At 40.6% G+C, this 17,044-nt stretch overlaps 1 protein-coding gene across 8 annotated transcripts in view; it reads left to right on the top strand.

Moving 5' to 3' along the window:
• Window positions 1-17,044, top strand: part of atrx (ATRX chromatin remodeler) — a 64,513-nt gene that overhangs the window by 16,681 nt on the left and 30,788 nt on the right. For 2 of the 8 annotated variants that reach the window (XM_049585008.1, XM_049585009.1), the window contains exons 12-14: window positions 11,998-12,174; window positions 15,337-15,478; window positions 16,013-16,122. In XM_049585008.1, the coding sequence (XP_049440965.1) occupies window positions 11,998-12,174; window positions 15,337-15,478; window positions 16,013-16,122 (429 nt within the window). Of the gene's footprint in view, window positions 1-1,445; window positions 1,652-2,118; window positions 2,464-3,211; window positions 3,274-3,422; window positions 3,473-3,583; window positions 3,706-3,795; window positions 3,877-4,051; window positions 4,162-4,286; window positions 4,355-5,145; window positions 7,263-7,793; window positions 7,867-10,891; window positions 11,032-11,120; window positions 11,280-11,390; window positions 11,506-11,612; window positions 11,713-11,997; window positions 12,175-15,336; window positions 15,479-16,012; window positions 16,123-17,044 lie in introns of those variants that run through there. The other 6 variants (XM_049585010.1, XM_049585012.1, XM_049585011.1 and 3 more) reach the window with 6 other exon arrangements.

The raw sequence follows: 17,044 nt of genomic DNA on the forward strand, positions 1-17,044 counted from the left end.
GACTCGCATATCTACAAAGGTTCCACCTCCCATACTGAAGTTAAAGAAGCTCAGTGATTGACCACAGTCCTGATGGCTTTCTGAATTGTCTGTCCTTTTGGTGTTCCAAAGTACAGCTGCATTTGCATTTAAAGCTTACCGTATAAAATGAGAGAATTTAAAATAAAGACATGTCCTCCTTTGTCTTTAAATTAATCTTAGTTACATATAACATGCTCAACATTGATCCAGACAAATTTTAGATAAATGCATCTATAAAATAAATGTTTATTTCTGTGTCACTATTACAAAACATAGGATTCAGAAAGATTATTTCTCTATTTTTTTTTGTAAAAAGTGGATTGTTGAACAGATTAAATGTATAAATTTAAAATACACTTCACTACCCTTACTGTTGACAGTGTTTGTTATAGTAATTTCCAGTTAATGCTCTCAAAATTAATATTCCAGTAGTGTTTACAGCATGAAATTACAGGATGTATCAATTTAGATTTGTTATCCTTTATGTCGATGCCATGTTCTTACCCTATTAATCATCTCATCATCTCTTACCCTATAAATCATCTCATCAATCATCAATCATGTGTTAGTGCCCCTGTGGAGGGAGCCCAATCACTATGTTGGGAATCACTGGCCCACACTACTGTGTGAAAAGACGTTAGAAGGAGCTCAATCAACAGTGAGGAGCTGCTTACCATTCACTATTAAAATACCTATATTCAAGATGATACCTAAGTGAAAGTACAGAGGATTAAAATATAAGCAAAAGTACTATTTATGCTGAATGATGCGTGTCAGAATACGGTAGGCCATATTATATTATTAGGTTATAGTTACTGGTGCACTGACATGAACATAAAACTTTTTAACTGTTTACATTGGCAGGTAGTAGTAAACTCGTATTTTTATCAACAATAATACAACATAATGGATATGTTAATCATAATTTGTGTTAGGGACATCTTTCTACATAATGAGGACTTTAATTTTTACTATTTGTTATTAGTATGCCTATTTTACTTAAAGCCTTGTGCTTATTATTATTATTATTTATTTTTTTATTTACATTTTAAGTCGGTAATACAGTTATTTGAATACGTCCTCCTTGGTTTATTACTTGTATTTTTATTTATTTTTTAATCCATCTTGTAATATTGCGACATGTATTGAGAAACTGAACTGAAGCTACCTAACTGTAGGCTAAGAAGCATAGAAAATATGTATTGTGATAGTGTTTCAGAGGTTGGATCACAGAAACAAAACAGCGCGCCTCTCACGGTATCAACAAATGAATGAATTGGAAATATATCCAGCAGCATTTCACTTCCCCGAGAAAGTCATTCCCTCCCCGGCTAAACGAATCAATAAGCATCGGTGAGCCTGGGCCACTCAGAGCGGGAGAAGGTCTGAGGCGGGCAGCCAATGGGAAAGCACACAGGATTTAGGCTAGATGCGCCATTTTGCTGCGTCCACAGCCATCCGGCAAGATGGTCCCCTTGCTTTGTCTCCCCTGACCGGAGTTGTTTCTGTATTCTGTGGCTATTCTTGCTTCCGCACCATCGAAAACCTGCAAATTGGATTGAACTGGGTCACCTGTACCTACAACTAAACGGCTGTCTGTCTATCAAGGAATGACGACGGTTAAAAGCAGGTAGGAACACTGTTTAGCTTGTTTGTTTAGACTAGTCAATTGTGCATTGATTACTGTGCTACCTTCGCTAGCGGCGAGCCGCGCCATACTGTGAAGTGCCTATTGCTAGCTAGCAAGCTAGGCTAGCTGAGTTGTACCACAGCCGGCAATGTTTAAATTCGCACACACGGAGATTCAGGCGCGCTTATGCGCACTACATAATGTTTCTTAAAGTGATTAAAATGTAAAAACGTACCTTTTTGTAAAAACGCGTCAGTTGGTTTGTATTTTATCCAGCTAAGCGTTACATTACTACTTCGGATGTTGCTAGGCAGTACCAGGCTGCAGTTAGCGCTCTGGTTTGTGCCATGGCATCGTCAGGAGGGAAGGCCTGCGCGTGCATTTTTCGGTGCATGCCCATGCATTGGACCTCTATGCACCGCCGAGATTGCAATGTTGCCAGGGCAACGTGGGGCAGTGAAAAGAAGTAGTTGAGTATTAACGGCGACCGCTAAACCTGCTACCGTTAGCCAGCCTAAACTTGGCATCCCTTATAGTCCGGAGTTCTGTGTTGTCAAAACATCGGAAAGCAGCGGCAGGGATAAAGAAGCAGCACTGAGCTACAAACGGAGGAGCGCGAGTGGGCTGTTTTTCCTCGACTGACACCAGATTTTGGATAAATTTTAGGCCTGGTTGCTGCTAGAAGTACTGAGTGATAGCTCAACACAGCTCACAGCGATCTAATCAGCACATTATGATGACGCAAAACGGCACAATAAACAGCGGTGCCCCTTCTGATGAGTGACATGCTCCAAATGCATGCACGGATAAATGTAGGTAACGCACATTTTTAATTATGTGAATGTATATTTACACAAATGCTACAATCGTACGATCGTTTATTTTAGTTGTATATGAACCGTAACAGTTTGTGAAGTTGAATGTGTTTTTTTTTTTCAATAGACTAACAACAACCCAAACATCGTCTGCAACCTTTGACTTTGCAACTGTCTGGAAAAGCACACGCCCACTGGGAATCACGCCCTGAGGGCTACTTTTCTGTGTAACTTATCGTTTAATATCACAAAATTTGACATAGCTGTGTTTTGTTATGCCGTTGCATTGTTAAAACACAGTAAAACACACAAATTTTAGAAATGTGAGTGAAAAGTTAAAATTTGTGGACTTTTGGTAATAATTTAAGCAACAGCTGTTTATTTGCTGTTTTATTTTCCTGGCCCATTATATTTCAATGGTTGCTTTTATTATTGCTTTGACTTAAGTGGAAGATTTGAGCCTTAAGTCTTGTGCCAGGCAGCCCGCCTCGAGACTAATAAAATACACAAGCAGTGAAAATGTAAACACAAACTAAGAAAATACAGACAGTGAAATTGTAACAAGTACTTATTGGTATCTGGATAGTAAAAACACAGCATGCTTGTTTTTGGTCTTCTATGTTAGCTGTAAAAATAAAAAGGCATATCAATATGTATTTACAAACTCAAATCTCTGATTCATGCACAACATTGTACAACATCTTTGTTTACCACTGTGTTCATCGGTAAACAAATCTCTCTCCAGGTAAAATGAGTCTGGCTTCTTCTGAATCACACCTTGACCAAATGTCAGAAAAAACAGAGGAGGTAAGTACGCAGCTTCGTAGGGAGCCAAATGACATGTTTAGACTGTTATGTTTATGATACTGAAAACATAAACTAATGATTAAAGGCACAAATTTACTGTTTTTGTTTTTAGTCCTAAGTCTATTAAATCAGTCTTATATTCCTGTCAGCCTGGTAGCTCAACAGAAACTATGAAGCCCTCCTCTTCTCGCAACAAGAGGTGAGAAGCAGTCTTCTTATACGTGACTATTTTGTTTGCAGTTGCATGCTCTCAAAAGAGTTCCTACAGACACAGGTTGAAATATTAAACCTATGTGCCATCTCATTTTAGGAAGTCCGCCACTGTAGCTAAGCACACTGGACCGAATGAATCTGACACCTCAGGTGAGAGTGAAAATGAAGGTGCCACCTCTGACAACCCTTCAGACAATAACACAAGCAGCGCGTCTAAAGGTATGGAGGTACTTGTTGGTCTTGATCAAGAGGTTGTTGATACTGAATAGGATGCTGATTTGAGACTTGTTTGTTTTTGCCTCTGACCAGGTACTTTAGTGATGAGGCCAGCTGGGAATGAAAATAAAGGCGCCATGAAGCTCAGAGTGGATTTTAAACAGAAACATACAGGTTACTTAAATTTCATTATTTGCAAACTTTATATTTTTGGTATGTTGATGTTCACAAGAGAACATGCTTAGAGTTTTAATGTAATTAAAGTGAATAGCATGAAAGTAATAAATCATTTAGTGAGTGAGACAAAAGTCAAAGTGACAATTATTGATTATTTTCCTCTGTATCACAGATGACACCCTGCAGAAGAAAGTGAACTGCACTGCCTGTGGAAAACAAGTAAACCAGTTTCAGCGCAACTCTGTGTACGAGCATCCTGCGCTCAAAGTACTTATTTGCAAGGTAGGAAATTGCAAACCTACATTTCACATATTGTCAGATCTATTATAGGAAGTCCACACTCATATTTTTCGGTCTTTCCATTCTGTATGTATGATCACATGATTTCCTTTTTTTTTTTTTTAAAGTCATGCTACAAGTATTACACAAGTGATGACATCAACAGAGACTCTGATGGCATGGATGAGCAGTGCAGGTAAAGCATTTTACACAAGACCAGCAAAAAATTGTGATTTATTTGTTAAGCCAAAGTCATGAGAAGATGCACAATAAAAGTACGGTGGAAACCACTGACAGTGATCACGTCTGTCCAGGTCTAATCGATTACTGTAATTATTATAACCGACTTCTCTTTATTTCTCATGCAGGTTAGCATCTAATTGACGTTTCTATATTTATTACATGAATATAGAACAATGAAACTGACAGCTACGCTATTTGCTGAAATGTATTGATTGTTTCAAAATACAGTGCAGCTGCTTTATCAATTCACTTGATGAGGGTGGCTTCACACGCAGGTGCTTTCCCTGTGTGCAGCCATAACTGTTTGTTGTTGTTTGAGTAGACAACAAAAGATTGCCTGAGGAACAGTTTTTTTGCATTTGTTTCCATATGTCATCATGTATGATAAAATAACACTTGAGGGGGCACCACAGGGGGCAACTTGATTATTAAAAGTTAATTATTATTATTATTATTATATTTGCGAAGGAAAGATTCTGACACAAGCTCATTTATTCATATAAGCTGCTGATCACTATAACCATGATCACTAAGCGGTTTCCACTGTAATAAGACATGGAGTCTAATAATGTAGGTTTGGCTGAGGATACACATGACATTGCATTGAGTCCATGATGATTTTTGTGTGACATGAAATTCACACGAAAGCTTGTTTTTGCTGTTTTGTTCAAAGTGTATGACACAGGTGTCTTATGATTTGAATGCTCCTTGAGAGTAGCATTAAATATAATGTGTCCTCCCCAGGTGGTGCGCTGAAGGTGGCAAGCTCATCTGCTGTGACTACTGCAACAATGCCTTCTGCAAAAAGTGTATTCTGCGCAACCTGGGCAGAAAGGAGCTTTCAGTCATTACTGATGAGAACTCAAAGTGGCACTGCTATGTCTGCAGATCAGAGCCTCTCCAGGATCTGGTCTCCAAATGCCACCGCATCATGGAAAAACAAGAACTGCAACTCAAGCAACGAAAACCGGACAAAAGCGAGGAACGTGAATGCAAGAAACACAAGAACAAAGCAGTCAAAGAGCACAAAGTAGTTGTGAATGGGAAAGAACATACTGAAGGCTCAGGGACCATGACATTCTCATACAGAAAACTGCAGGTACCCAAAGAACTTATAAAGAAAACAAAAAAGCTTGTTGAAACAACTACTGGTCTCAACAATACATTCATTCAGTTCATACAGCAGACAGCTGAGGAACAGGGAGATAGGGCTGTCAGGTATCGGCATTTGAAAGCCTTCAAGGCCGTGCTTGCTGACTTGAAAAAAGCCCACAGTGCATTGGAGGAGGCTTTGGAGCCTGAATTCAGAAACATGGAGTTGCAGAATGGTGACGAAGTGCAACATAGTGTAAGAAAGAGCACTAATGTTGTCGCCCCTGTAGAAAACGACCATTTGGATAATGTTGTGGATTCAGTTGAGAAGGCTGAAGTGGCAGAGGAGGCTGATGCTGAAGAGGAGCATTTCACAGAAGAGGATGATGACGTAGCTGAGGAGGCTGACATAGCAGTGGAGGCTGATGCAGCCGAGGAGGCTGACATGGCATTGGAGGCTGATGCATCCGAGGAGGCTGACGCAGCAGAGGAGGCTGACGTTGCAGAGGAGAACGACAAGGACCAGCATAATGAACAGGACAAAGACGATGATCAAGTGTCAGCTGAGACTAAAATGAGAGACAGCCAAACAGAAACTGATGTAACCAAAAAGACAATTAAAACTGAAGTATGTGATGATGAGCTAGTGTCAGCTGGGGAATTGTCCCTAGATCACGACATTATGTCTGTGCCTCCCTCTGTTCCCGAAGAGCTTTTTCAAATGGTGGAGAGTCTTGCCGATTCCACCATGCTCTCACAGACTGACACTGATTTGGTCATAGATGCTGATTTAAAGTCAAACGGAAACTCAACAGACTCTCAGCCCACCCAGCCCAAGGTGAAGAACCTCATTGTCAAACTGACTCCTGTGCCTGTTGTGACGACGCGTGGGTCAAGGTCCTCCAGGTCAAAAAACAAAGAAAAAGATGGAGATGTGCAAAAAAAGCATGAAGAAAAAAATGAGAAGGAAAAGGATGATGCTGCTGATGCTGTAGATGGGACAGACAGTCCTCCACCAGGCCGTCGCTCTAGTAGACTGAAGACCACTCCTCTGAGGAAGCAGGCTGACAATAAGGATGAGTCCTCTGAGTCAGAATCTGAGAAGGATGGTAAGAGTAAGATCAAGTCTTTAAAGAAATCCAGTAACAACAAGAAAGAGGATAGGGAGGAGACCAAGGATTCAGAGAAAAAGATGGTGGATTCTGACTCAGATGAAATTCCTAACATACTGTTGGAGAAAGCTGCAGTGGGTCACAGCACAGATGAGGAACAGGGAAGCACAAGTGCTAAAAAGTGTTTATTCAAACTAAACAATACATCTACTAAAGACAAAGACAAAGCGTCCAAACGCAAGAGGAAGCCCGAAAGCTCTGATTCAGATTTTGAAAGCAAAAGTAAAAAGACATCCAAGAAGAAAAAACAGGATGGCTCAGACTCCTCTGACTCTGACTCTGACCAGGAGAAGGAGAAAAAGAGTAAAGTGGCCACATCAAAGAGGAGGTCTAGTCGAGTGAACAAACAAGATGAAGCAAAAGAGGAAGACAAAAACTCACATGAGAGGAAAGGAACCAAGACGAGAAGGTCTTATGAAAAGAAGCGCAGGGGAAATAACTCCAAAGCAGCCTCCAACCTGCAGTCGTCCTCCAGTGAGGATGAGGAGGAGCAGCAGGCTGAAGATGACTCAGGAGAGGACAGTGACGAACAAAAGATCAAACGTATTGTGGAGGATAACGTGGTGGGAAGTAGTGGACCTTTTCATCAATCCTCAGGTAATTTGACTTTGAAGAGAGGAGTGTTTAGTAAAGCTCAGCTCGGTGTCCATGAGTTATAGGAAAACCTCAATATTTCAGGAACTGCACTTACTTGTTGTCTTGCTGAGTCAGATGAGAAAATTGGCACCGCTCTTAATATCTGTATCATAAATATGTAGCTGAGACCAGCATGCCTTTAGCTTAGCACAGTGGTTCTCAAACTGTGGGGCGTGCCCCCCTAGTGGGGTCATAGAGCCACTGCAGGTGGGGAGTTTGCTAATGCTATCAAGCTGACTTGTACTTCACTGAAACTGTGAGGGTTCGGCTTCTGAAGGAGGGCATGACAGAAGAATTTTGAGAACTACTGGCTTAGCATAAAGCTACGCGGGCTTTGTCAAAAATTCCCCCAGTGGCACATTTAAAGCTCACTGTTTTACGAGGCAACTTTTGGCAAAAAAAGCAAATAAGCCTTTTTTGCAAAATGTCAAATTTATCTTTTAATGACTCATGCTCTTCCATTCAAAGCTTGTGTGCTACTTTGTTATGTAGGAGATGAAGAGGATGATAAAGAGAAAGTCCCTCAGATTTGTGAAGATGATGACGATGATGATCCTGAAAACAGGTACTTATCAAAACAAGTTGTAAAGTTAAAGACAAAAGAGTTGTGATTACCATCGTTTAAGGTCTACAATGAAAGCATCTTTTTTACTGTGTTGTTGCTGCTGTGCTAATTTTAGAGACAGTTTAAGGAGCTCTGTCAGGTAGAGCTGTTTGACCTTATATGTTTGCTGGACTCTGACAGCATATTGCCAACTTGACTCATCAGGCCCAACTGTGAAGGCTCACAGTCCCAGTGGCAGCATTTCTTTTTGATTTATCCCTGTGAATCTGTATTTTTACTAGGGCTGTAACGGTACATGTATTTGTGTCGAACCGTTTGGTACGCGACTTCCGGTTCGGCACGGCCCTGTACCGAATTATTGGGTGCAGGATATTATTTTGTTTTATTTTAATTCCATTTTTGCGAGCCGAACCATTTAAAATATCTAGTTCCCCGACAGACATAATTGAGTGACGGACCGAGTCCCGTAAATCTCCGCTTTCACTTTGTGCAGCGCATTCTCGCATTTTGACAACGTGGCAAGTGAGCCTGATGAACCTGAGGACCCACCCGCAAACCTTAAGTCCTCCGTTTGGGAACACTTTGGTTTCAGGGTAAAATACAAAGATGTAAATAAACAAGTTGACAAGACAAAAACAGTGTGCCAACACTGCTGAAAAGCAGTCGGGTATGTACTTGGAAACACGTCTAACATGCTAACGTATCTAAAGCGACACCACCCGAGTTTGAACGTCAATCGGCACGACTAGAAAAAGCAATCTGGTGCAAAGTACGATATCGTCGTCGTTTAAAAAAGAGCGTTTCCCTGACCATCACGCTAAAGAAATAACCAACGCCATTGGAGTCGAGTAAAATTGTTTAAGCTGCACTTTAGATATAAGCATGTTTTTTTTACTGCACTTTAACAAAGTGGGAAAGCTAAGTAAGTTCCTAGTAAAACTGAATCTGAGCAGGCTTTAAAGCTGACCAGCTGCACTATACTTTTTATTTTAATTGAGTAAAACTGTTAAAGCAGAAATTTATATTTATATAGATTTTATTTTTCACTTTTATATTTCTATTTTCATTCAAACAATGTGAAAAAGCAGGATTTTATATATATTTGCTTCATTCAAAAATTGTGTAAAAAGAGTTAACTGCTGTGGTGGTATGTTTTAATAAGGTTACCAATAAGTAAAAGATATTTGATAGTTGTCTATTTTTTTCATTACTGTACCGAAAAAAACTGAACCGTGACTTGTGTACCGAGGTACGTGCTGAACCGAGATTTTTGTGTACCGTTACACCCTTAATTTTTACCCATAGTAATGTCATAGTGTCATAGTGATATTTCTACAGGCTGCCAGTGTTTCCATCAGTTATGCATTAATGAGCTCAAAGCAGAAATAGATAATCACATCACCTGTGACTTTCCAGTTGCTCTAAAGTCTAACCAAAATGAAAGGAGTCCCTCTCTCTGTTTGTCCTTCCATTTTCTCGACAACCATTCATCCCATTGACTTCCCAGTTGGCAGGTGTATTGCTCAGGACCTAAAGAAATGCAGTGTAGAGAGTGAGTTCTTGAGATCTACAGGATATATTTGTTTTGGTGATAGGATGGTGTTTAAACCTGTGCGGCGGTTCTGCCTGTCACAGCTCTGCACATGCCTGGGTAGCATCTGTAGGGACTCAGCTGGCAGCCATCCTCCATTGATGTTTTGCCCCTTTGTTCTCAGAACATCTCAGGATAGTAGGGCAGCAGTCAGGGATGTCTCCCTGCAGCTGGATTTAGATTGTCATGTGGTTCCACCATGGGGTTTCTTAGTTCCCCTAACTCTGATTTCTTCCTCACAACCAGAGCCAAAACTTCCCTTTTTTGATTCTTCTTAGAGATCTTTTAATACTTTTTTGACTTCCGCTTACGTGAAACCAATGTCTCAGCTTGGTCAATACTTGGTTGATAGGGTCACAAAGTTACATCAGCAATAGGTTGTTGTTCTCCAGCCTGCCTCTTGGGATTCCACCACTAGCTCAGCATGCCGGAACTTTTTCCTTTCATATGTTTCATGAATGCCCCCATCCAATGTAACTGTCAGCTCAAATAACAAGACATGCTTCTAGGTTGCCGACCAACTGACAGTGTCAGGTCTCAGTGTGGTGGTGGTGGTGGTGGTGGTGGTGGAGATTTCAGTGTACACATTGTGTAGCATATTTAGAGGTGACCCCCATGGGTCAAGTCACCATGATATCGCAATAACAACAACAGTTATTTCCAGATAGACAATTAGCAATCGTTTTCAGTTGTGGTGATATGTGGAATTGGCAAACTATTTCATTTCTTTCATCATTTTCAGCCGTAACTCTAACTTGTAAAGATATATAGTTGAACATGATGGTCCCACCAAACTTAAGTTTCTGTTGTGCTCATGTTGTGCACTGTGTTGCTGATAAACTAAATCTACTGGCACAGACGCTAAACAATGTACTGCTGTGGACAGGAGCAGCAGCAAAATGTATTTAAGGAACCTAAAAAGAGTCACCAAAAAATCAATAGCGGAAAATTTCAAGCGTCAGCAATGTAACTTTAATATTGAACGCGTTTATCCCAGGTCGGTACCTGCTGGCAAATGACATGTATATTCTAGCATTGCAAGGGGAGGCAAACTGAGTCATGGCAGGTGTATTGCTAAGGACTCAAAGAAGCAGTGTAGAGTGTGAAATTGTTTGGATGAGAGGTTCCCAAGAAAGCTGCAAGCTGTAAAACCAGAGGCCAAGCAATCAGCTCGTTCTGATCAGGCACATTTTGAATGGGTACTACACTAGTTATGGTAAATTGCAGAAAATACATATGTTATTTTCTTGTGAGTTATATTTATATAAAGGATTATCATTTGTCAATAAGTCACGTGATTTAGCTAAGGGATAATTTTATCTGATTGTCTGTAAATTTAAACTTTGTGTTCATTAACTTTATAAGATGTTATTAATGTGAACCTTCTTCCTCTTTTCTCTGTGTCTGTGTGTATTTTTTCTTTTTCTTCCGAAGGATTGCAAAGAAAATGCTTCTTGCCCAAATAAAATCCAACTACTCTTCTGGAGCAGAGAGCTCCTCTGATAATGAAGGCGCAGGAAAGGATGAAAAGTCCTCCAAGAAAGTTAAAAAAGAAGATGAAGAAGAGCAGCAAGGTAGAATACGTGTGCTAAATATGTCTAGCTCTTTACACCTAAGACTTTCATTGTTTATCGTCTCAAACTATTTGCTTCTGTCTTTGAAGATGAGGATTCAGATGACTCAAGCGGCTCTGACATTGAAGTGAAGAAGCGCAGCAGACGCCACAAATTACTCCGTCATAAACTCTCTCTGAGTGAGGGAGAATCAGGGGAGGAGAAAACTGCTAGTAAAAAGAAGAACAAGGGGGGCAAGAAGAAGAAAGGTCCTTTCTCATTTTCTATTTGCTCTGTGTGCCATGTCCAAGAATATGGGCGCAAATATATTTAATTATGATACCAGCAAGTGACTTTTGTTTCTTCTATTTGTCTATCAGTAGACAGCGATGACTCTTCAGACTCAGATTTTGAGAAGTCAGAGACCAGTGCAGAGTCGGGGATAAGCGAGGAGCTTAGTGAATCGGAGAATGAGGGGAAGCGTCGAAAGACTAGGTGAGAAGAGAACACTACATCTAATCAGTAGTAATTTATTGCTGACACTGGATCTGGGTTGATTTCCTGCTGCTCTTGCTCAGAGTGATTCTGTTTTGTGTCTGTAGATCATCGAAGAAGAAGGACGATGAGAAACAAAGAAGTTATAATCAGAAGAAGAAGCGACGCAGGATCAAAGTTCAGGATTCCTCATCCAGCAATGAGAAGGTATTTTAAAATGCAGAGCACTTGGTAGTCGTCTTGAACCGTCCCAAAGTGTTTTTTTTTCTGTGGCAGGATTTGCCAGGTAGAGGAGATGGACCCACATAACGTTTACTAGTCAAGTCATGCATGACACATAAAATGTTATTTGAACTTACCCCTGGAGTGTGTTGTGAGGATTATTGAGGGCACAAATTAATCATATGGTTGCTTGGCGACTGATCATAGGAAGTGAATTTTTTTCCTAAGGGCTGAAGATCAGAGGGCTGAACTTAATGTTCATTTCCACAGAGCGGAGAGGAAGGTGATGAAGACGGAGATGAAGACGGACGCAAAGGACGCAAAAAGATCCGCAAAATCCTGAAGGACGACAAGCTGCGGACAGAGACGAGAGATGCTCTGAAAGAAGAAGAGGAGAGGAGGAAACGTATAGCTGAGAGAGAGGCACTGAGGAAGAAACTGCGAGAGGTAAAAATTAAATCTTCCGCTGTTGGTCTGAAGCACAGGCTGTGTGTTCAAAGCCTTCAGCTATTACATTTCCAACACTAGGGTTGGTTAGTCTCCTCATGATACGGCATTCCAGGAGAAATGTTCAAGACCTCATTCAGTACTGCGATACAACTTGAAGATTTTTCTCAGTTTCTAGAGGAAGTAATTACTAGCTGAGCAGCACTTTATCATGTAGATACTCAAGCAAGTGATGGACATGTGGACAAGACATAACCACTTTGAGTTCAGCAGACTGACAACAGTCCAGCCTGCTGCTGATCTCTCACTGTCAGATCAAATAGTCCACTTCGCCTTAAGTAATTAAACTCCAAAAAGTGCTCATCAGAGTGTGAGAAATGGAAGGAGAGGCATTAGTTTGATTAGAGGTCATTGTCTTACACTTCCGATTGGTATGTGCATAACAGTGCTGGATTAGTTTGATGATGTTTTACATGTGTAAAAGACCAGTCATCAGTCTCATTTCGGTTTCTTCACCTTAAATCCAGAAATTTAGTCGTGTACAGCTATAAATGTATGAAACCACACTGGTAAACGGTCAGAAATGTAGCTGGCAGCGAGCTCTGCTAAGTAACAGACAGTCAAAACAATAATCCATTCAACATGTGGGCTTTACTTTGGTAAATGGTGCTGCTTTTATTTTAAAGCTTTATTTTGAAGAATAATGTAATAATTCATATCTCCATGGTCCCTACTACAGTAGAGGGAAACTCTGCATGTGAAGTAGAATATTGTTGAAACACAGTGTCCTGTTAGCTGTTTATTTTTGTGTATAGGTATGCCACACTGAGGACATTTTTCCTCCCGTAAATATGCTTGTAACATTGACAGGGTTACCGATTACACCTGACATCTCACAAGAAAAGATATTCGTCTGTGATGCTCAATATCTGAAGGGCACTGAATTAAGTTATTGCTAATGCAAACCAAACAGTTCCTACTGCTGCAGCTTTACATTAAAGCAGTGGTGTCCAAACCCTCTGAATGTGGGTCAGCTGCTTCTCACATCATATGGGTTATTAAAAAAAAAACAAAAACATAAAAACCAGGCCAAACATATTCACCTTTCCACCACTCTCAAAAGCAGCAGCCTTCGCTGATGACTTTTGCTTCTTTGCTGTGGCCATGTAGCTACTTAGGAGGAAATGTCTGCTGTTAGGTAACTGTCCCTTCGCTTATTTACAGATGAATAGATAGACAGATAGATGATGCTTCCTCATGGGGAAATTCTTGTAAAAACACATTAGTTCCACCTGCGTAGTTCTTTCCTTGGTCCATGTCAACAAACTGACAGTCTTGCCATCGTGAGGTGAGCAGAAAAAATGCCAAGTGAACTAGCCAATTTATGGGGCGGGCCACATCTAGTAAATTCTGAAAGACAAGTCACGGGCCGTTTAAGATTGGCTCAGAGGCCATGATTGGCCCCTGGGCCGCACTCTGGGCATGCCCGCATTAAAGCGTTTAACTGGTGAAACATGAGTTGACTTTTATTGTGAAGTACTCATGGGTAATGTGGTGGGTTGTCAACCAGATTAGCACTACTGTTATCGTTCATCAAATATGCTTCTACAAAACAGCACCTGTTGGCAGCAGGTCAATTTGAAAAATTGCAGGGAGCAAAGGAACAAGGAGCTGTTAGATGAAGACAACGACAGCTACATACCTCTAACTTCTTAGCGATGTTACCAACTCTTTCTTTCCTCATTAACGTTACCAGGTTCCCTCTTAGCATAAGGTTTAAATAAAAAATATTGCCAAATAGGCCTTTTTACTTTTCACTTAAAGGTATAATATGTAGTTTTTCCACATAAAAATGACTAAACCAATATTATATAGTTTGTTTAGTTGTGTACTTTGATTATCAGAAATGTTTTCAACAATTTTTCAAACCCAGATAAATATGAAATATTAATAAAAGTTACGGACCGTGACATTAGGTCGCATGTCAATGGCGACGTAACTCCAGTTACCATAGCCATTAAATGAAGAAGAAGAAGAAGCAGACCGGATGAGACGTCAGAGAATGAACGTTACTGTTGCTAGGCTAAGCTAACTCGTCATGGATCATGATTATGCATTGACCGTTGCTGCATCTTCTGACACCGAAGCTGTCCTGGTAAACAAGCCAGTAAAACGGAAACGTACAGGTCAACCAAGCGATCCCAGAAGAATTTGGGATAAGAAGAGAGCTGCCACGGTCAGTTTCGGTTTTACGGAGTGAGGAACGTCAGATCTGTATCTGTTATATGACTACTACTCCCATGATCCCACTCTACTTCGTGATGTCATCCAACTCCGTCTTCTGTTACTATTTTGGTTTGAGACCCCTAGCGGCAGAAAATTACATATTGCACGTTTTAACGCCAAATCATCTGCCATTGTCTTGTCAGTCAACTTTTTTTTTACTTTCAATCACAAGTGCAGTCCGACTCCTGCTACTCTGTGCTTCGACTCAGCTACTGCTGTTGTACGAAGCAGACAATTAAAGTGTTGCATTGTCGGCCTGGCTAAGTATTGATTAAAAAAGGCAAAACAACAATGGGGGTGGTGGGCAAGTTGTGTAATTGGTGTCTGCCTGAACACTGTAACATCGGTAACGCTGACTACTGTTGCAAGCCTACTAGTTGTGATATTGTAGCAGTAGCTTGCTTGCACTAATAACTCTGTCACTTAAAATACCTGAATTAGGCTCTGGTAGTTGTGTTTTGAACAACTTAAAATTAATCTATTTAAATCTAAGTCTGCTTCCTGTTCATCAAGAGAGCTTAAATCACACAGTGTTATCACACACTTGTATAGATTTAGGATGTGATGAACTTGATGAAGCATCAGAGGTCATGAATTGTTTAATTCAGGTCTCCACCTATGGTCTCCTAGAGACCAGGAAAAAGGAGGAGGGACCACGGGATGTGGGCCGCACATGGATGCTCACTGTTTAAACACTTATCTCTTGAGCACAAATTAACCAAAATGAGGTAGTGTTTCAGTTAGCCTGAGATGGGGAATTTGTGTGCAAAAAGTGATAAAACGTGGCCTCATTTTATTTCGTTTGGCTGCCTTGACTCTGTCGTCATGTGATGAAATTATGTTTGTGTGACTCCTCTATCTCTGATCCTTCTTTAGGTGATTGTGGTGGAAGAGTCTTCCCAGGTAACCTGTCCTATCACCACCAAGCTGGTGCTGGATGAGGATGAAGAGACCAAGGAGCCACTGGTACAGGTGCACAGGAACCTTGTCACAAAGCTCAAACCTCACCAGGTGGACGGTGAGTGAATTTGGTTACAGAAAAAAATCAACATGGATGAACTGCAATAATTTTTTCCCTTTTTTTATTTGCACACACGTGTATAGACAAGGCAAAAATATAATGAAAGTTTTGAACATTGTGCAAAATAAGTTAGAAGTCAAAAATATCGTATGGAGATACCTCCCCTGTTAAATAACAATAATACAAAATTGATAGAAATACACCAATTACATAAAAGTTTGTATTTACGAGCTGAGACGTAATACAAATGAATCCATTAAGTGTTAAGATTCTTTCTAAATGACAGTCCTTTTCATGTGTTTTTTGAATAACAATAATGTGGTTGCTAATTGTAGTGATGGATGTAGGTCGTTTCAAAGAGATGGCCTTCTGTGTTTCAGTGAATATTGATTAAGAAAAGTCCGATAGTACAGAAGATAAAAGTTCTTAGAGTGTCTTGTGGAATATAAGTGAATGTCTGATACTAGCGAACTCTCCATGTGAAGCACTGAGATGCTCTGGACTGATGTCGGCCTCTGTGATTTATTTCAGGGGTGCAGTTCATGTGGGACTGCTGCTGTGAATCTGTGAGGAAGATCGAGAAGTCTGCTGGCTCCGGCTGCATCCTTGCCCACTGTATGGGTCTGGGGAAAACTCTGCAGGTATGGAGGAGAGAGCAGCATGCCTGTCTGTGGTGATAACTACATTAAAGCCGTGCAATATGGAATGAAACAGTACATTAATTTTAAGCTGATGATGTGAAAAACTACAGAACTATGGGTGTGTCTCTATCCCTTTGGTACATACAGTCAGGTCCATAATTATTTGGACAATGATACAGTTGTCATCATTTTGGCTCTGTACACCACCACAATGGGTTTTAAATGAAACAATGAATACCTGCTTAAAGTGCAGACTCTCAGCTTTCATTTAAGGCTTTTTTTCAAAAATGTAGTGTGAACCATGTAGGAATTACAACCATTTCTTCACACAGTCCCCCGACTTTAAGGGCTCATAAGTATTTGGACAAACGAACGTAATCATCTATTAAACAGTCAGTTTTAATACTTGGTTGCAAATCCTTTGCAGTCAATGACTGCCTGAAGTGTCGGACACATAGACATCACCAGATGCTGGGCTTCTTCCCTGGTGATGCTCTGCCAGCCCTTTACTGCAGCAGTCTGCACTTCCTGCTTGTGTTTTGGCTTCAGCAAGAGACACGCATGCTCAATTGGATTCAGGTCAGATGATATGACTTGGCCATTGCACAACATTCCACTTCTTTGCCCTAAAAATGTCTTTGGTTGCTTTTGCAGTATACTTCAGGTCATTGTCCATCTGCACTGTGAAGCATTGTCTAATGAGTTTTGAAGCATTTGGTTGAATCTGAGCAGATAATGGTGCCCCAAACACTTCAGCTTTCATCCTGCTGCTCTTGTAAGCAAGACAAGACTTCACTAGAATAAATACAGAGGGTTTATCACAAGATGCAAACCATTGGTTAGCCTTAAAAATGGAAGGCCAGATTAGAGTTTGGCAAAAACCATCTAAAAAGCCTGTACAGAATGATGGGAAGACAAGAGA

Source organism: Epinephelus fuscoguttatus, linkage group LG9 (genome assembly GCF_011397635.1).
Source record: "Epinephelus fuscoguttatus linkage group LG9, E.fuscoguttatus.final_Chr_v1".
In the NCBI taxonomy this organism is placed as follows: Eukaryota; Metazoa; Chordata; class Actinopteri; order Perciformes; family Serranidae; genus Epinephelus; species Epinephelus fuscoguttatus.